This window comes from Vanessa atalanta, chromosome 2, assembly GCF_905147765.1.
Source record: "Vanessa atalanta chromosome 2, ilVanAtal1.2, whole genome shotgun sequence".
Taxonomy (NCBI): domain Eukaryota; kingdom Metazoa; phylum Arthropoda; class Insecta; order Lepidoptera; family Nymphalidae; genus Vanessa; species Vanessa atalanta.
In genome coordinates, this window is record NC_061872.1 from 2704584 (window position 1) to 2727224 (window position 22641).

Consider the following 22641-nt stretch of genomic DNA (forward strand, 5'->3'; position numbering starts at 1 on the left):
AGAATCGATTCAAAAGTGCTTTTATGTAGTCTGTCGTCATGAAACGACGTACTCGCGCCTCGGCCACAGTGCCCGTGAGAATTATGTGTACTTTGTTAGGAAAAGTTTGTCAAATTGGTGATAGTTAAATCACTTCATTAAAAAATCGTCCACGCCTATTTCGTTCGTAAATTAAAAAGCATTTATCTTTTTATATTTTGTTTGTTTTTTTATTAAATAACGTTTTACGAAGTATTAAAAGTCTTGTTTAATTAAAAAATATCTATATTATTTTATTAAAAAAATATCTTAGATATTACAGTTCATTTGTTTTACTTTAATTACTTATGTGAATAAAATAATTTTATTAGTAATATTTTGTACTACGCAGTAACAATTTTGAAATAAGGTGCCTAAAATTTTTATAAAAATAAATTTTATTTATTACATAAGTAAATATGTGTTAGAAATACATTAAGAGAGTTGTATTATTCGAAATACCAAAATGGTAAGCGCTGTGCGTGATTTGATATTTCCATTAGTTTAGCATTGCCATTCCATGGCAACTGGCGGCAGATTCTTCCCCTAAAACCGACGCCGCTAAGTGATCAGTGCTTTTTCTTTTTCATTTTCAACTTGGATCTCTTCTACAACTTCTGTTTTCCTGCAAAAATATGTAACTTATAGTATAACTTTCACCAAATAGTATTATTTGTTAACAAATATTATTATGTTAAATCTCAGCATAAGGATAATTAACATTTAAAATATATATTTTACCCGCATAAAGTATAACTGTTTACGATCCTCTCGCCCTCCTCTATAGTCTGTGGCATCTGCTGTCCGTTTGTCTCCGGTAACAACACGCCCACACTGCACGCGAGTAAAGCTGTTATACCTAAAATGAGTATGGGGAGTTGCCGCCATAGTCGCTCCTATATAAAAAAAATAGAGTTATCAAGAAATTATAATATCTCGCTCATAGTGTATGAAATGCTTTCACAACATCTATCAACACTATTACTGCTGGTATGCAGCTTTATATATTTAGTTTAGTTATATACGTATGTGTCTTGTCAGTTTATCAGAAACCCTCTTAGAATCCACACACTCGTATAAACCGACCGGAAAGTCTCACGACTGGGAGTCGTCCCACACCGATAAGATCAGAGGCAGGCTCGCGTCTCACCGAGAAGACGACGAAGGGCGAGACGAGCGTGGCGACGTAGCCGCTGACGTGTATGAGCGCCGAGCCCGACGCGCGCACGGGCGTGGGCAGCAGCTCGGCCGACCACTGGATCGCCGCGTTGTACGACATGTTGATGGCGAAGCGCGCCAGGATCGCCAGCGTCACCTGCGGGACCCCTGCGACACGCGCGCGTTACACTTGCGGCCGGTTGTTATTGTCAAGGCAAAGGACGCAACTTGGAAGGTGCCAAGAGTGCACATCGACTATTAAACTTTGATTAGACTTACATATTCAACGTTGTATTTATATACATTTGAAGGTAGGCTTTGTTTCGTTTCACCGAACAATAATACTTTTGGTTTCAGTTTCAAAGGTGAGTCCAAGCCATATCATTGGGTAATACTTACCGTTCTGTTCTGTTCAAATAATGAAAAAACAATATATACCTTTAGGCACTAATGTCATAATTAGAATGAGTATTCCGGACACGGCCAACGGTCCGCACGTGAGTATTCTTCGACCCCATCTGTAAATTAAGTAAAACCTCTATATATGCAATTTTTTGGAAATATATAAAAATAAAATTGTGAAATATTTTTATATACAATAGCATTTCAATATGCAAGTCTTGAATTTGTTGGTATTCCAAACGTAATTATTTTTTGCTTTTAAGAATTGTTTTTTTTAAAAGATTCAAAAGTGCGTTCGCGGGGCGGTAATTTGAGAGATTCTATAAAATAATATATTTCAAACTCTGGCTTGGAACGAACAAGCTGAACTAGTTATTTTTCATTTAACGTACATACCTGTCTAATATTAATGCCAGCAGGGTCACTGAGGGTATCTCAGTCGCCGATGTTAGGGTGAATGTGATAAAGAAGTCGAGGCCGAGACCCTCAGACATGCGAACGAGAGCGTCAAAGATGATCGCACACGCCATGTACACCAGCACCATGAGGATAATCACCCTCCGAAGAGGACCACTCATGAATAAGTCTTTGATCGACTCGTTTGTCTGTCTCGTTTGACTCGCGGAGACCTGCCAATATGGAAAATTTTCAGCCGACTTGCAAATAATAAAAAGAGAAGAAGGACCATAACCATCCTGTTTTTTGATCTGTCGTTTTATGGCAGCCAAATTTGATTCTTGATTGAATGAGATACAGCAGGTAAATTGTATAATTTAAATATTGAACAAAATATTCCGCTAATGATCGTCACTTGTTTTTCAAATCTGAATAATGCGTTTAAAATGCCCTTATGGAAAAATGCTGGAGCCACACCAACGCTATCATAGTGACGATTCATGCTTTTTTATTCAAACTATATAAGATACCCAAATTATATTTCCAAAATCTAGTTCACGATCTGGTAAATTTGATTTAAAATACTATTGATAATATAATGATGGAGATCTGATTGATAGACCTCATGCTATTTTCCTTATTGATTATATTCTCGCGTCACCGTGACAACAATATACACCACCCGGTATTATCGCCTACACGTGTGTCAGGACACATGGTAGGTAAATAGGTTCATTAAGATAATCAGAGTTCAGATTCAAAAAAAAAACTACTAGCATTCTAATCATTACGATGATGTCATTATAAGTATTGGCATTTGAGTTTAGACTTTTAAATTCATTCATTGAAACTCAATATTGACCTTAATATTATCACGAAATTTCATTAATTATTCGAGCATCGATATCAACTGTATCAGATATTATTGATAGTAAGTGTCTCCATATCTTGGATTATTCTTATACAATTAATTAAACAAAATTTTAATCAATATTTAATAATGGATCATTCAATACGACTGTCGTACTAATTTCATTTCAAATAGAATATATAAAATCGAGTGAATACATGAGCAATGTATCGTAAACCTAAGTTAGGCGGGGACACAACGATATAACCCATCTCTTAGCGATAAGCTATCAGACTTCCTATTGAATACGAATTCGAAAAGTCAATCTATTGATAACAATAATCAATCTTTGCATGCATTTTTACTTCTCAAAATGATATACTTTAAAGTTAATTAACTTATTAACTTCGGCTACATACGAATAAAAGCCTTTCGCTATATGGCAGTTTGCTTTAAGCCGTTTAATCGCATCAACTGCCTACAATTTAAAAGTATTGCAAACATTAGTACTTACGACAAAATCATCCATAACGTCCTCTGGAATTTTTTTCCCGTTTATTTTTTCAAACCGTCTCATAACCTTCACGGCGTCGTTGACGCGTCCGCGAGATGAAAGCCACCTGGAAATTAAACGGAAGAGATTGGACTGATTGCCTTACCATTCAATTCATTCAACTCATACACACCTCTTGAGTAATTTACCTAGCGCTTTCAGGTACTGTGAAGGGCACGATGAGCACCAGTAGGAAGGGCAAAGTAGTGACCCACAGCAGTCGTTTCCAGTCGCCCACCCACAGCGCCAGCCACGGCAGCATGAGGCAGCCGGAGCCGAAGTAGAGTGCTATGGACATGTTTGCGACCATCGTGCGGTACCGCGGCCCTACGTACTCCAGCACTGGGACATAAACAATAAATGAATTTAGTGAACGATGTCAAATATACGATACAATCAATTTTAAGAGACCGATATTCGTATATATTACACTTATAAGCTTTTATTTCAATTTGTAAAAAAAAAGCAAACAAACTTATTCTACACAATGATAAGGATTAAATTACCTAAAATGTACATGGTCATAAAACAGCTGTCGTAAGAAGTGCCTACTATGAATCTACAGAACGAAAAGTCCCATAGACCCGTCGTGTAGATGCTGCCTATACCACCGACGAATGCCATCAGATTTGTACCTAAAAAAATGAATTACTCTTACCAATAAACCTTATTCAGGGCTCTTGCACATTAAGTTTGTTTCTACGAGATTAAAACTCATTATAGGCGTATGGGCTTATGCTCACATTACCTTTCGCGTATCAATAAACCAAAGAAGAAAAAGAAAATACAGTTCCAATGTTATTTCAGAATGTCTAATCTATCTTTGAAGTAATTTTGTGTTCAGACGCACCTCTACGCTCGTACAAGACGTGCGTCTGGAACGAATAAGGCGTGCGTATATTTGCTTACAAGCACTAGCTTATACGCTAATTTGAAAAAGCCCTTAATATATAAAGCCATTTTTAGAATTACAATATTGTAAATGATTTATAAATAATTTAAATCGGCAACAATGATTGTATATATCTAATAATGAAATACTTTATGTGACACCGTGATTAAAATTAGTATTGATAATTTTAATTATAATATTCTGTCCTTATATTAAATACATATAAAGGATTGAAGTATTATATTAGCGTACATTCTTACCTACCAAAGCGGGCACACGGCCGAAGCGGTCTGCCATCCAACCGAAGAAAATTCCACCGATGAACGAGCCGACGAAAAATATCGTCTGCGCGAGAGGACCATAACCCGCATTCTCGCAAACCCAACCTCGCTGAAATAAGTGTTAAACAACATTGACAAGATTCGATTTCAACCGATCAACTTAACGGCGGTGTGTGAGCAGACTTTCAGTCAAATTAACCAAAGATTTATTTGATGAAACTTGCTTCCAACTTTAGTTAATACAATTTCTTTTTTTAAAATAATGATCGATGAGATGGAATATTTGACCATGCTATAACATAATCCGTATAGCATAAAATTATTGGAAATGGCAAATGCCGAGCTATAAACTAACTATAAAACAAAATAGTAGGTATTTGTTCAAAATATTTATCTAAATTAAATTAAAAAATAATGAAAGAATGATATAATTTTGTTTACAATCAATTTTTTTTGATTAAACTTTCTATTCAGAACAATGATGTTCTTTATTAGAATATCATTGATTCAGAACATTAATTTGTGACAAAATTAAACTAATAATAATAATTGAATTCGAAACAATTAATAAAATAATCAAAACCACAATAAACACATATATTGTGCTTTTAATACGACTAATTCCTACCTCACTAACTATAGTCGGATAGGGGATGTCCTTCAGCTCGAACTCCCAGCCGTTCCTGCAGGGCACGGTGGGCGTATCCGGCGGCACGCTATAGTTCAGCAGCACTTGACTCCAATTTGCATCGTACATCAAACATCGCTCCAACTCAATACCCGTTACTGGTGCTGTGAGATTACGTCTGTAAGATAAAACAGCTTAGCCGTAGTAAGCTTTTAATGATAACTAATTAACTAATTCTATTACTATCGATCACTATTAATCGTAAAACTAAATTATCAATCTAGGCTTAAAATTTCTACTCTTTTTAAATACCCACCCACATGAATCGACAGATATTTACGTGAAGTTTAACCGAAGCATCGGGTTATCGAATAATAATAAAGCGGCTAGTAAAAATCGATCTTTTTTTAAGATAAAATAGATTTTATCTGTGATATTGTTAAACATGTGTACCCTGGAGGGTCGGCGCTGTCGCCAGTATCTGAAGTGATGATATGAATCAAGGAAAAAACATATATATATTCTGATGCAATGTATAGATAACAATTTATATATTATTTAAATCCTTGATAATAGTTTGAATATGAGGTAATTTAATGATTACTCATTTGTTATTAGTCTTGTATTTTGTATTTGTTTATTTTAAGTTCAAGTAATTATTATTCCTCCTTTGATCTGTGTAGGTATATACATATTTTATACTAAAGTATTATAGTGTAGTAGTAGCAAATGTGCTTACTAATTTTAAGATGAGTACATTATTTTTGTAATCACGTATTGCCGTAAACATTGTTTAATACTTACACAGTGAAGAATGACATTCAAAAATTATTATTAATACAATAATCCGTCATCTTTGAATCGATCATTTTAAAAAATTAAGTAAACCCAAGAACGGTTCGGAATGTATGTTCCGCTGAGGCGAATCTAACGTAAGTTTGACTAACAATATACGATATTTTAGTAATTTTACATTTTTGATGACTATTATATTGTAAGATTATTTTTGGATCATAATTCTATAGTAAGGTATTATAAATATACCAATGCTGAGTTTTGAGGTCACAGCTATGCCACACTTGTGTATGGTACGTATGTGCCAGAATTACATCTGACACATGTAGGTTTCCTCATGATGTTTTCCTTCATCAACTCAGTGACAGTTGACCAGGCTTGAAATAAATACCGTCAGTGGAAAAGACGAAAGGCCAAAATCGTACTCTTGTTAAATGAGATTTCATGTTAAGTTGGTAAAACTTATTTCCCAAAAACATCTTTCCACTGACAATCTGAACTACGAGTGACAGCTTGGTAATCACGACTCTTTGGCATGACTAATATTCCGCAAAAGTCATACGTTACCTTAAATCAATGTCCAAGTGCTCTAATTCCGGGACTTTACACCAGTGCCGCTGTGGTGTAGCTGTGATGAACATTTGAACGAAGTAGACGAACGCGAAAAATATACCGAACGGTGCCATTCCGAGGAACAGCAGTTTCTGGTAGCGGCCCAACTCGCCGACGTGCATGAGCACAGTTTCGAACGCATCACTATCATCATTTTTCTTCTTGTTGAGTTCCTCTTTGACATCCTGTAATAATATAATAATACTAATCTATACTAATATAATAAACACGAAAGTTAGTTTGTCTGTCTGCTGATCTTTCACGGCCAAGCCACGGAACCGCATTTGATGAAATTTGGTATGAAGCAAGCTTGAACTCAAAGGAAGGACATAGGTTTTTATGCCTAACAACTAACGACGAACACCTAAAACGCGAAGTGAAGCCGGGGGCGACAACTAATTATTACACGTATTGAAGAAAGCTACGGAGTTACTTTTTCATTTCTAATATCTGACGAACAACCCCTAAAACGCAACCTAAACGAGCGGGACATACCGAACTTTCTAAGAAATCCGTGCTTTAGTTTACAAATTGTGATTGCTTGTACACATAAAGAAGCTTTGAATGAGGCAAAATTATTGAAAAAGTACTTTTTTATCACCAAGATTCCTCAATATCGCACCGTTATGTATAAGTAAAAAAATACGATAAAATGACTGGTGCAGGAAAAGACGTTAGACGAAAATAACAGACTATACAGAATAGCGTTCAAATAAGAATTGTTTTGTTTAATTACTATCACTAGTCTGAAATAAACTTTTTCTTTTTATAATACAGATTTTTCTTCTCTCCATTTAACGACAAATCTCATTTCTATAAAATACACAGTCCCCTGAGTGTCGTTATGTAGAGTTCACTCTGTCTATATCAAAAGATTTAAAAAAGTTTTTTTAATTCGGGCAAATGTGTAACGGAGATATCACCGTCAGATACACTAACCCGTTAACATAATTAGCTAAAATTGATAAGAGAAAATAAACATTGAATACGTCAATTTACTAAAAAAATACTTAAGGTTAAATCTCAATCTTAGTCAAGTTTAAATTATATAGAAATAAAATTATAAAACTTTATCTCAAACTCCAAATAAACCTAAAAATTAGTTGAATTAATGAAGTTTGCATTATTACGGAATATTCGTCGTAACTCTAGCGAGTTTTGGCATAGCGTAACATTCCGTAGTAATACAAAGCATGAAAAAAGTGTTTAATTTTTTTTTATGCTAGTTTTTCGTATAAGCAAAGCGAAAAAAATATAAGTACAATATGTTACATTAAAGATTATTTTTCATTTTTTTAATTCATTAAAGTTTTATTTATTTAATATATATTTAAAAACAAAAAAAGTCGATCAGTCGACATTTTTAAAACATATTTTGATAATATTTACAATCGTCGATTGTTACGACGAGCCCAAAAAAAAAAAAGAAGTAAAATAGTAAAAAAAAACTTGCAACATTCCATTACATTAAGGCGTGTAAAAGAACATGAATATAAGATTTAATCCAGGCCTCTGTATGTCAGAATTCTGTTTAAAAATATTTAATATTAAATCGATTAAAATAAAATTAATTCATATTTTCTGAATAAAAGCCAAAATCTATCGTACCTCAACTGTTCGTTGGTCTTCTTTCGATAAGTCATTGAGTATCATCTTGAGATCACATAAATAGCACTTGTTAATATTACAACCACACACTACCACGATATATAAACGCTTATAACCAAATGCCTATTGAGCAGAAATTGCCGATAAATATAAGTTACGCAAGATAAAAAATACTATCTTGCCTTATCATGCTACAGCTAGTAAAAAAATCGGGAGTTTGGAAAACCACTTATACTAAAACTTAAATTAAGAAACAATAGTAATTTTGAAATAACTAAAATAATAATATTTGCAATAATATGTAAAATTTTTTTAATATTTATATTATTGACAGTTGTAAACGGGCGCTATAGTTGTACAATATATAATTATACCGAAGAGCATTAAAATTATAATTATAGTATTTTTCATGACCGTATGAGTATATTATGAATGTAAACAAAAAAACTATGGGGTATATTATGATAACTAACATTAAAAATAAAAAAATAAAATTGAGTCTTTATTAGTTTAAATTATTTATACTGTTTGATATCAAAGGGTAAATTATATCGGATTCATTATGAACTGAAAAACTGGACCAATCAATAGTTTTTTTATTAAATAATAATTCGATGGGCACAAAGTGTCAACTTACTGTCAACCTAAAAATATTTCTGTCTAGATCAAAATCTAGACAGAAATATTTAAAAAAAAAACAACAATAATTCCAAAATATAATAATACTTTACTAATAATAAAAACAAACAAGCTTATGAATGAAATATATCACCTATGTGTTACTACTATACTAATATGTATTTAAAAGTGTTTATTGTTAATGTGATAAATTTAGATTTTCTTAATATATATTATGATTATACTGATGTATACTGCAACATCAGTACTATGTTAATTCGTAGAAAATATTTTGTCTCGGGTACATTAATAAGATTATGATTGATTCTACACTAAATTTAATCGTAAATGCATAATGAAAAACTGTTTACGTTTTTATTTAATTTCATTGAACATTTATTTAATAATAAAAAAAATTAGAGAGTGAACTTAAATTGTACTTAACGTTGTTTTCACTGTTACTCGCAAGCCTATACATAAATTTAATTCTACAGTCCCCCAAACTCATAGATTCAAATAACGGTTTGGATGAGTAAAGGTATCCACTATAAATTTCATTTTCAGTTGTTGGGTCAGAGGGACTTCTCTTTCTCCATGAACGTCAATAAGAAACGGAAAACACCATTGTTTTTTATATCAATATTTTTTTTGGGCATAAAATAGACACAATTATGTATAGGTAAAAAAAATATATCTGTTAAAATTGTCCCGAAGAGAATAACGTATCGAGTTCGAAATTCGAAAAACAAATTTATTTATTTAGTTCAATTTTAGCGAAATTATAATCTGTGACATACAGAACCCAATACTTTCATTAATTACGTTGTCAACAAGCCGTGAATTTTAATTGATCAAGCGTTTTAAATTGATTTTCATGTGTATCAAATAAGCCGCTTTAGGGCGAATTGTGTTTCGCAAAAAAAATCCGATTGTAATGTTTGTGACAAGCTTGACGAATTTTACTGTAATTATGTATTGACAAGTTTTTAAATTATTAATATAAATACAGCTAGTGATTAATCAGCTTTTGGAAAATTTAAATGACATAATCAGTGTTGCTATGGCAACTTTATGAAAACATTTTATCTGATACCATTAAACCAAGTCGATTAGACATAAACGTCGCACCTAAATATGAACTTGAAATTTTACTCTAATCCTTCTCAAAGATATTTTGTTGAATACAATACACAGTACTTACATGGCAGATTAAGTTGATTTAGAATTCATAATTGTCATCTTTTGTTTTGTCTTAAAAACGCAATAAAATCATGAACTGTTTCTTGGATTTAATGGCTAGTTGATAAGCATTCCGAAACGTAAGTCTAATCCCGAGCCTTCAGGCGAAATCCGCCTTTTTTTTTTATAAAAAGGCTATATTTTTTTTGTGTCAAGGAATTTTAGTAGCAACCAGTAGCTAAGAGCAGTACACATCCGTCGAAATACTTTTAGACCGTGTATTTGACAATGAGGTTTTAATTACAATTGAAGGTAGGACACACTGGTAAATTAATCTGCAAACCAATCATTTTCCCACTTCAGAACGTGCTATCTCAATACGACGATTCTACGATTTTTATATTTAGTAAAGCGAGCGACACATGTAATCGGCAAAGGCCTCCTTTCCTTTTAAGGAGAAGGTTCGAAGGTAGTTCTAACACGGTACATATGTGACAGATCTGTATCGGACATGTTTGCTGAAACTGGTTTCACGGGTCATATTCACTGCGACATCTTGTCTAGTTTTTCTTTGTTTTGTTAGTTTTCTATTAATTTTGAAAAAACGTTCATTTGTAAAATATATGTTTTTTTACTGTCAATACTACTACTACTACTACTACTACTACTACTACTAAATATATGTTTTTATACTAATTACAATGACAGGACCCCTTTAAAACAATTTTTCGTATTTACAATTCCATCGCTATACAAATATTTGTTTCGGTCTGGGTATTTTCTGATTTTCTTATGTCTTAGCGTGCTTAAAAGTAATGCTTTACTCTATATGTATACAGTATGAGTTGTCACGTCCATATATAAGTAGGTAATACGTATTTGTAAGAAACCTCGAATATCTCGCGCAAATATTTACAAAGCCAAAGAAAAGATGTCGTGCTGTGGTTGACGAAAAAAAAACAACAAGAAGTGAATTGTCGTGTCTAAAACTTACATGTGTGTTATAAATACAATATTTGTTATTTATTTTATGTAAATGTAAAAAAAATCTACTTAATTATACGTAAGCGTTACATTATTATTATTAAATGCCCCGGTTTCAAATACGGTATTTCACGTGCGACGTGATTTCAAAGCGTCCTAATAATGAAGTCTAATACTCGTCCATAACAAGTCTAACCTCTAGTCTTACTTGCAATGTAACTAAGTGAGACTGAAACCTTGAATAACAGTAACGATGGTGATAAAGTTCTCACCGATTTCGGCCACGGAAGATTATTCAATGGAGTAAATTAGGCAACTGTGCAGAACATATCATAGTCGAAGTGTGTGCGGACAGTACCGCAATAACACGACGACTTCATGTGCTTTTCGTGGCCCGGGAATTTTTGTAGACAATTTCAACTACCAAACTCTCAACTAACGAAAAATCTGACGTTACTTTATGTTAGGACAGGACCTTTTGCGAAGCTAACAATCATTTAATAATATTTAAATATTGTTTATGATGAAGTTTATTAGCGAGCTAGGGCATATGCAAATCTTAGTGTGTATTTTCAGTTTTGACAACGAGATCTTCGGTACGATCGTTTCATAACAACACAAAGTACATTTTATATCGTACCTCTTATGTTTGAGGTTTATCCACGTTCATATTTTTTGTCTGCTCCACGTAAGAAAGTTCATGAAAAATAATAATAATAAAGATCGTATGATCGCAGTAAAAACTCGAATATACTGGGTTATTGGTAATATAAAATATACATATATAATATAAAGTGGATTAAAACACTGACATCGCGAAAGTTTAACGCGGTATTGACATAAAAATTTGAAATCTCTCCTCCCACATTCGAAAGGCGTATAAAAAATAATAATGACAGAGAATAAAACACTTCACTTTACTTTAAACACAGACTATTTCTGTTTCTTAGAAAACGTTAATATAGTTATGCGTAGGCATTTTTTTAGGACTTGAAATTTTTTTTTGCGTCCCCTTAAAGCCACAAAAATAACACACATATTATACCTGCCTAACGAAAATACGTGAAAAATATATGAAAGGCGAGGTAACGTTCCGTAGCAAGGCGACACGTTCATTAATTACAAACGAACTGAGAAATGTATAACTTTTTTAATTGAAGCTAAATTTAATGAGATTACACCATTGGTCTAGTGGCTAGTTTATACGACTGCAAATTCCGAAGGCCTGGGTTTCTATCTCCAGTCGGGACTGTAACTATTGTTTAATTAACTTATCAATAAATTGTTATAGCAATATATTTCTACTTAGTGATGCCTTTGTATAAGTTCTTCTGGCTAAGCATCATCCGCTCATAATTTAATCTAGTATTGTTGTGATGCGATTTGAAAAGTGAGTGACCAGAACTAGGGACATAACTTGGTTCCCAAAGTTTGTGGCGAATTGGCAAGTGATTGATATATCTTGTCAGTATAACATTAGCCTGTTTGCCCACTTTTAATAAATAAAAAAAAAAGATCTCGGCGTTAATAAGTTAGCAGTGTTACGCTCTTGTACGCACAAAACATTAAGCCTTGAGCTTGCACATACACTAACTTATGCACTAATATATATGTGGCCTAGTACTAATAGGGCCACTATCGATAACCCTTACTTTTAGGAAACAGAATACAAACAATGAACATATAATGGTTGCTTTAAATATTGCCTTTTTGCGTAATATTACTGCTGAAGGTAATGTTAAGCTCGTCCAAATTTAGCACGAATAAACTTATACTTTTTTTTAGTAGAATCAGCATGTTGCAAAATTTCTTTGACATTTTACTAAAAAATATACTTGGTACTTGGCCCTGTTAACACCGGGCCACAAATGTATCCAGCGCATTAGCTTACTCTAAGATTAATAATAATAATAATCTTTATTTGAAGAATATAAGCATTACAGTAATTACACCAAGTCGCTTATATCTACACTATTTACTTAACAATTTTTTATTTTTTTTTAAATATTCATACTAATTTGACTAAAACATACTACTAAGGATGAAAGAGATAAAATTTAGTAAAAATAAAATTTATAAAAAAAAAAATAACAAAAAATAAGCTTAAATCTATTTAGGAACTACGAAACATCTTTAAAGTTCTGGAATATATAGAATTGTTTAAATATAGTATAAAAATAGCATTCAAACTTCGGACAAAAATAGTTCGATAACGTCATATTGAATAAATTTATTTTAAATTCAACACACAATATAATGCTATCGCATCGCATATTGAAGATACTACATCAGATTGTTATTATCAGATCATAAAAATAGTAGACGTATAAAGTTTATTTTATTTTAATATTAATGTTGATATAACAATTTGATTCTATGTATGAATAGGTCGTGGTACACAACAAGGCAAGCCCTTTGTAGGTATCGTTTACTTTATTGCTGTTTAAATGCTGTGTGATGTCGTATAATTTTAAAGACCAACAGATAATAGTTGGATGATGGATTCAACGGGTGAACGTTGCTAGCATTTTGAATACCTTCCCACGCGGTCATGATTTATACAGATTTTTTTTTTTTTTAATTTGTGTTTATTCATTTTTGTCCTTAGACAAGACAAGCCGCTATGTGTATGTTAAATCTGTAATATCTTCGAAAATATTAATTTAATTTACCTGGTGTAAAAGGCCATAATTACATAATTAGATAAGGATTAATGCTATATTGCTTAAAATCGCTTCGAAAATAAGCCATTATTTCCCGTAAAAAGTAGTGTGTCACGATTGCCAGTCGCTTTCTACATACATATTCATGCCTGTACGAATAAATTCCATCTGTCAAGTGCGAGTCAGATTCGGGAGACTCGGGGACTCCATACTAAAATACATCTTAGTCGTTTTAACAATTTATAAAATTATTAGGGACGGTGGTTTAGAATAAACTTGAATAATTGGAGATATTTGATCCTATTTATGGGATTTATTTAATAATATTTTAATATAAATAAAGTATAAAATCTAACTATTCAATAAGATACCATTAAGTGCTTAATTAAGACTCAATGCTGTCATATAAGTGTTCATTATAATTAGGACATTATGTTAATGATTTTCAAGTGCAGCTTGACACAAAACTAGATATATGACAAGTGTACGAGCACTGAAAACTGAGAACCTACTTGTAATTCTTTCCTAAACAAATACTGTATAAAATTTTAAGAATATTATTTAACCATTTAGTGTGAGCTTGTACAAATGTAAGCGTTTAATTATAGCGTATGTAACACAAATAAATTATTATTATGTTCATATACGGCAGAAAATCGTAGTTAAACAATATCCATAAAAAGTGTAAAACAAATCGCTTTCTATTTCGGTCTGTATCTCTTAACATTTTCTGAGCCCCTTAAAGGATGTTGATGCAGTTTTCACTAAAATAAAGACCGATAAACGATGAAGGTGTTTACATATCATTTGTAAATATTTTGTATAAAACGACTGAAATGGAGTGATTTGTTTATCAAAAAATATCTTTCCCTACCCTACATCTTAGATAAACCTTCAAAGACATATCAAAATGATACACTGGAAAGTTGTAAATCTTAATAAGGCATATAAAAAGTCTGTGATAGCATGTATTTATCTCTTAAACTACACTGAACTACACTAACTATTTTTAACTATTAAGTACAGATTAATAAGCAGCTATTAAAAAAATATCCTTATTCTGACATGTATGTATGTTAGTTACCTTGGAAATTTAATATTGATTAAAACTGTCCTTTACAGTATATCATTCGAATGAATACTTTAGAAGTTGTCACCGTTTCTTTCTTTTATGTCTTTAGAAGATGTGTGTGGCGGACTAACAGGGGGGCTCGCCCCGGGCCTCCAGTTTTGGGACCCCCCAAATGCATCCGCATTCCCCTGATCAAATCGTAAACAAGACTTTAAAAATGTGCTTAGTACTCACATAATTTCATCAACATCAAATCACTCATGTACGCCTGCCAGTAATTACATTATATTTACCTCTAAAAATAAACATTAGCCTCTTTAAAAATATATTAAATTTCATTACGTTGATATTTAATTGTCTATTAGTGTGTACTAATATTTTCGCGAACGGATAAGACTTTTTTCAAATTAACATAAACACTTATTTATCACACAAATATAAACTAAATAAAAAGCTTGTAAAACTACATTTTTTTTAAACGTCATTCAGCTTTTCCGCCCCGTCCTCTGACGGACTTAAGTCCGCCACTGCGTTCACTACGAAACGGACGGTCGACTGTAACTATGCATTTTGAGTTTAGTAGTTTAAGCTTGTGCAAAACTTGAATCTCCAGGGCGGGGACAAATTTTGATCTATTTCTCAAACTGAAACAAATTTTTATGCTATTTATATTTCACATTTATGAAATGTTCATTGATGATTATAAATTAACAAATAAACTTTATACGATAAATATACCTACCATCTTTATATTTTCCTGCTATACGCAATTCTTATTAAAGAAAATCAGAAGCATTTTCGTTAATAAGAATTCGCACCCGTGCGAAGCTGGGACACTTACTTAGTAAATCATTAAAAGTAATGCATGGTTTAAACTCGCTTAAAATGACTTATTCAATTGCTATATTATTAAATTTCCAATCACTTATATTACAAGTATCATTGTTATAAAACTATAATCAAAAATGTTCTAGTAGAATACCTATATATATTATATTATATTGAGCTATAAACGCTTGGCATAGCGTTTATTATCATAATATCTAACTTTACACGCTTTGACATGCAAGGCTTGGTAAGGTTTGCCATCCATCCATGTTTGTGGATACATCACACCAACAGTTATGTATTTTTTTACATTTTTATCGTAAGAAATTTAGATATCCCGTTTAGCTGAACTTGCTACTTCACTGATTATTATTAAAATTAACCGTCATATTAATATTTTCAATTCTGAACTTGCTAAAAGCGTATAAAGCAAACACACATATAGACATAACATTAAGTTGCGTATATCTTGTTAGACAATTACAAGTTTTGAAAATATTAATCGGCCTTATATTTCAAGTGAGATTAGTAGAATGGTTAAACTGAAACATTATTTTCAGAATGTGTAGAATGATCAATAATTGTTTCTCACTTATACTTGATAATGGACTGGGCCAGTCGGATGTCCTCAAATAAATGCACCCACGACTCAGGCCCGGTCTTAATCCAGAGTGCTGGGATTGCAAAAATCCTGGTCGCCGTGCATTGCAATCAAGTTTTGGACCATAAGAATTGGACCATTGAAATCTTCGTTGGGGTGAAGGGGAGATAATCAGATTATAAAAGCTTGCACCCGGGCATGCGTTGTGCTAAGAGCGGACATTACGACCCACTATTATGGTACTTAAAATAGATTTCCTAAACAAGTATTCACGAGAAAAAAGGTTTCTCTGTTTTTCCTTATATATATTGACGTTAGCCTCGATTCGCTCTTTACTTCCATTGGAGATTAAGCTTTAATAAATTATTCTTACTTGGGTCAAGGTTTGTAACTGTGACTTTTATGTTTTTTTTTTTGTGATTACACATTGATTGGCACGAGCAGAGGAAAAAGTTTCTGACATACAATGAAAATAATATGATTAATATTAAACAAACTGATTTTTCTAGTTATATGGAATTTTGTGGCTCTTTTTTGTTTATATTGTCAATAGTAATTATTTATTTTGATTAATATTTTGTACTTTTATATTTTTTTAGTTTTAGTTCTAGCTAGTAAGATAAGCATGTAAATTATACGAAGTCTTAACAGCATCTGTGTACTGAAATTAAGCTACGAGCTTAGTCCATCTTTTCATCAGCTGTTTTTTTTTTTACTTAATACACTAAGATCATTTTTACTTAATCCTAATCAGTAATAATAGTGGTATCTCTAGAAAAAGTCATCCTAATCGTTGCCAGAAATTAAAAATAAAATTTTAAGAAGGAAAATAATCTTATCTAACGATAACCAATCCAAATGTGTGGTTACTACAACCGAGATACACTTCTTGTTTATTAAACACAGAACTGAGTCATATACCTAAAGCAAACATCCTTCAATACAGCCGAATGTTTAATATTCTACAAATACACTCTTTATAGTAGTACTCACAAGCTTAATACAACATCTTAAGTGACATACGAGTACTAACAACCAACTATGAACACTATTACGAATGTAATAAGTACAAACTATAAAACCACTTTTTAAAAAGAGGTCGCGTGAGCAATTTAGACACTTCATCATTCGAGGGTCATTGCAAAAATCGAGAATATTCGACGAATTAAATAAGAAGTAAATATTTTTAGAAATATAAATCTTAAAATCACACATGTACGTTTCATACCCATCTAAATAGTATGAATATGTTTCCACGCAATCGGAACCATACGTAAACGCATATATACATATATTTTTAATTTATTTAACGATTGCTCGTTAGCTCATATAAAATTGGCACTGTAGTATAAAGCAATTTTTGTATAGTTAATTCCGCTAAACATGGATCTAAGATACAATTTACCTTGTGATTGTATTTATAGATTTTATTTTGACACGACTCGGATGGGGAACCAAAAATGTCACATTTAATGCAACATAATAAAAACGCCTTGCATATTACACCAATCAACAAAAATAAACAATTGCTATGGAATTTGGTAAGAAGTGTTTTTTTTGATTCACACATTCCGAATATATAGTATGTCCGTTTAAGGACTAGCGATATCCTAGATACTTATAAAACAATTATTTTAATATACAAATACAGCATAAACTTGGGTCCAACCCACCACCACTCTAAATGGCAGCCATTTTGATTTTTGTTATGAAATTTCTCTATGTGTTTACTATCACAAACTTTAGAAAAAAATATGACATTTAATGTTTTTACTAGATCGATAGCTTTTGAGCTAAGCTATCTTACAATACAACATTAAATTTACAACTTTTTTAAAAGTGAAATTACTCTATTCCAAACTCTACTAATAATTTTAATTTCTTTTTTATATTATATGTCTTATTAATGGCCAATCCATAAAAAAAAAAAAACATTTTTTTGCAGTTTTTCATAATTAAGTAAATTATACATTACGTCTTATTTTATTGTCTGTACTCAGTACTTATAACGATTAAAATATTAGTAATAATTCTTGCTAAAATAAATTAATTATGTACATCAGTATTTTATCATTGATACCTACGTCCATTGTTTAAAATTCGTGAGGTGAAACTCGAAAATTTATTCAAACGTATACTGCGTAGTAATTCCAGCCGAATATTGGTTAAAAAACATTTATAGCGTAATGGCTATATTGAGCATAAATATGATGAGAATATGATACTTTAGAATATAATATTATATATATTAATTTTGATAAAAAAGTTGCACGCTTAGTGTACAAAGATGTCGTTGAGGATTATAAATAAATCTACGTTTACTGTCCTCAACAAACATTTTCGTATACATAGAACATTCGAGGTCTAAATGCACGTTGCTTCAGATAAACGATTCAAAAAACTTCACAATGAAGCGTTTTTGAATCGTCGATTATTCAAGCCCTTAACAGATTATATGGCGTTAATTCGATATCAAATGTTTTTTTTGCCTTGTAGTTGGAATAGACTAGACGTTGGCTGGCTTGACGGTAAAAGATTACTTCCGATTCTATGGAATAGGTACTGTTACATGATTCAGAAGTGCTTAAAAGAGCCTACTTAAATTAACTAACGATTTTATTATTCTAACAAATATATAGGTATATTTAAAAGACGACGCATGAATATAAATCGAACGCTCAATAAAGTTGAATAATAATTGATGTACCCAAAACATTTCTGTTATGAATTGGTAAACAATGGTACATAAATAACTCGGACCGGGCGTGGGTAGCGTAAGAAGAATAGTGAGTTGCAAATATTGTAAGTTCATTGACATATTAACTGTTAAGGCCCATGGAGGGCTTATATCACCTACTTACCTTATGCCGATAAAATTATTCGAATAAATATAAATGCCAATGAAAAAAAAATCGCAATAATTCTTGGCAAAATCGTCTGCGTTCCAAAATACACGGCATGACGAGGCGTAAAATGTCTTTTATTTTTATTTTAAGTACGGTTTGTTCTTGTATTTTATCAAGTAATATGATACATTGCTTTGACAAAAATTTCGCTTTTCATTTTCATGTTACTGCAAAGACGTGAAAAATTGTTATTATATTATAATAAAAAATTTATAACATATGATTAAGATACCGGAATTCATAATATAATTTTGATTTTGCTTTGAAATAGAAATATTTTACGATATTATTGTAGTGTTTTGTTATCCACCTGTAGAAAATTGCTACAATCATATGAACGCTTAAATCTAGTACATACATAGTTGATAAATCATCAATCACGCGTCCGTTACATTTTCATGCATTTTCCTCCACTGCAGGTTGAGCTAGATCTTTTCCAACTTATGCAGGCTTGTTCTCGATATCTCGAAATATACATTAGCTCTAACCTCGACTAGAAAGTTAGATCTTAGAGTTCCATACTTTGGTGTTTATGTATTAATTAAATTATACTAATGTTCGCCCACTCTTTGAAATTCGACAGTAAATCATCATTAAGAATTTAAGGAAAATATGAATTTACATGTCTTGAACATTTTTTCTTTGCTTGAAAACGAACATAATTTATAACAGGATCATAGGAAAACCTCTTTCCGGGAGTATGTAATGTTTTTGCTTTTTACCACCGTGATATTTTATATATTACATATAAAGTGCGATTACTGTACGGATCGAAGGGTTTTTTGTAGATAACAATTAACGAAGCTACTACTTCATAACTACTAAACCGATATAACAAAGCACGTCTCAAATTACATTAAAAAAAAATAACGATCGGTAAGTAGTGAAGAAAAGTTACTGAACTGTTTTGTGTTTGCTTATTTAATTTATTTTATTTTATTTTCAACAGGACAGCCAACATTAGATACAATATCACATCAAATATAATATGTGGCTATCGTGACATATGTCTAAATCTTTTACTTGATTACTAATGGTGGTGTGATGTCGTTATTGATATGGACTATATTATTTATTCGTTAAATAGACGTGAACGATTTTCTGAAAGACGAACCAGAAAAACGAAAGACAAGTAACAGATAATTGATAGTTTATAATAAGAGATAATTTCGGTTATGTGATAGACGTGTCAAGATTGTTTTAACAGCTTGAACACGTCCTTAGACGTACTCAGTACTCAGGGTACTCGTACACTCGTGATAATGGCCAAATGAGTGGCGTTAAGTAATATAATCAAACAAAATATTTTATTCGGTATTATGTTTTCTTTGTAATGATAATATACACATTACACATAGATATATTTAAATATTAGTTTATGCCGTGGGCCTCGCCAGATTTGTTTTGTTCGTTCCTCAACTCGTAAATTTTTATCCATAAGATATTAGAGATAGTCATAAGTGTTTTTTTATGACAAGTAACCGAACCTTCATCGAAATGCGATTTTTAAAATGTATTCTCATGATGAAAATATTAAGTTCAGTAATCATTTTAGAAAATTTATATTGATCTAAAAGGAAACTCACAATTGTAAAAAGATAAAAAGAAAATGTTGTATTTAAATAAATAAAATTAAAAATATTATCAGTTATTTGTTTAATTTATTGTATCTCTATGTATTTATTTCAATCGTTAATTGAATTAGTAGTTGTATAGTTATTGTTTAGTTGTAGTCACCCCGGCTTTGCTCGCGTTTTAATAGATGGTCGTCGGGTACAAAAAAGAAGCCTATGTTCTTCCGTAGTGTTCGAGCTTGCTTCATAATGAAATTCATCAAATTGATTCAATAGTTTGGCCGTGAAAGCGTGACAGACAGACAGAATTAGTTTTGCATTCACAAAATTAGTACAGATTGTGCGTAATCAAATCGATAATGTTTTGTACTTAATAACAAACACACATTGTTTATTTAAATATTAGAAAATATGAATAATGATACACATGACAGCACTATTTTCATGCGGGTAATTAATTTACGTATGTATGTTATACTACATATTAGGTATGTCATACATACCATACCAAAAAAAAAATTGTTGCATTAGAAACGTCATTATTTACGATGCATAGTGTCGACATATTAAAATAGATTGTAATATATACATTTTTTTCAAATCCATAGTGAATATAACAGATTAATCAAATTCTCGACCAATGACACATTAGTTTATTTGCCTTTAGTCCTCTTATGGTTGAAGTGGACGATAGATACAAATACACTGTAACTGACGTTAAGAACATATTTAAAACACAATGTAAATTAACTTATCGCTTTGAACAGACGCTGACAAAGTTGACACGTATTTTCTAAGAGAAAACAGAAAAGTTATCAAACTTTAGCTTAATAAATATACAAATTCTTAAATAAATTCAAAGAGTGCTTGATGAGGTTATAGCTGTGACATAAGGCCGCCTATAAACTGCTGAATATCCTAATCTATGTTGATGTATTGCATTTAATAATAATTATAATAATCTACTTTATAGAATGTTAGTTGACACAGCCTAAAAGACACGGCCAAAAATCGGGCACAAATCCAAATGTCTGCAATTTTGTTCCCTTTCTAAGAAAGGTAACGTAGTCTGAGCGTAAATTCTTTAATCTGAAGAAACAGAGGATAAAAGTTTGGGTTAAAGGTTGTAAATTTTAAAGTCACAAATTTAAAAATTGAAACCAACTGCTGGTTTTAATAAACAATTAAAAAACAACTAACATTTAAACGAAAACAAATGTTCAAGTTCACATAATACCTAAACTGCAAGCTGTAGCTTTAACTGTAGCTTTACTTTAAATAGTTTGTTAAATGACGATTCAAAAGTGCTTGTAAAAGCCTACTTGAATAAAGTATATTTTGATTTGATTTTTGATTTGTCGATTGTTGTTGTATAAATATCGTTGCAACACCAGGCAGAGATTGGTCGGTTCATATATTAAATGCCTAACTAAATTGTCATGGAACAAAGTCGGTACTTTAAAAACCTAATCCCACACGTGCCAACGTTCATGGTAATCAGTGAAACGGTGTCGGTCTTTCGATTTCATTTGTAGAAATATAAACATTGATCTTTATATATGTATATATAGGCTTAGGATAAAACACGTGCGCCATTGGCATGTTCCTTCTTTTATATTGTCTGTGAATTAACTGTCAGCCGTTGGAAGTATTGTTTACAACTGCTTAATGAGGGTAGGCGCCGTCATATACATAAACAAATGAAGTAAACATATACCTCCTACCTCGATATAATATTTCGTTTGCTTGTTTTATATTGCTATGGTAACGGAGCATGTCTTTTCATTCCGTTCACATAAAGGGCACACAGTGTGAACAATGTTTACAATTGTTTATTTTAAACTTTTCATTATATTTAACCGTTAAACTGTTTCGGTCTTGATCTAGCGGAATGGACGTGATTTCCCAGTGGTTTGAGATTTAAGAGATTTATTGATATATATTAGATATATAATTAGGTGATGAGAGCCTAATTTTCCGGGCTAAAATTAATAAATAAGGTATATTTTTTTAATTGGGGATT

General features: G+C 31.7%; 1 protein-coding gene across 3 annotated transcripts in view; it reads right to left on the minus strand.

The window, feature by feature from the left end:
* Positions 1-515: 515 nt before the first annotated feature.
* Positions 516-22641, minus strand: part of LOC125072356 (solute carrier family 22 member 3-like) — a 31073-nt gene continuing 8947 nt past the window's right edge. Inside the window, exons 1-12 of one of the 3 annotated variants that reach the window (XM_047682986.1) lie at positions 9479-9491; positions 6541-6789; positions 5179-5356; positions 4530-4659; positions 3884-4012; positions 3527-3719; positions 3339-3444; positions 1975-2207; positions 1615-1694; positions 1169-1344; positions 760-914; positions 516-643 (exon numbers count right to left, since the gene is read on the minus strand). In XM_047682986.1, coding sequence (XP_047538942.1) covers positions 580-643; positions 760-914; positions 1169-1344; positions 1615-1694; positions 1975-2207; positions 3339-3444; positions 3527-3719; positions 3884-4012; positions 4530-4659; positions 5179-5356; positions 6541-6707 — 1611 coding nt within the window. In that variant the 5' untranslated portion in view covers positions 6708-6789; positions 9479-9491 and the 3' untranslated portion in view covers positions 516-579. Of the gene's footprint in view, positions 644-759; positions 915-1168; positions 1345-1614; positions 1695-1974; positions 2208-3338; positions 3445-3526; positions 3720-3883; positions 4013-4529; positions 4660-5178; positions 5357-6540; positions 6790-8193; positions 8277-9478; positions 9492-22641 lie in introns of those variants that run through there. The other 2 variants (XM_047682970.1, XM_047682978.1) reach the window with 2 other exon arrangements.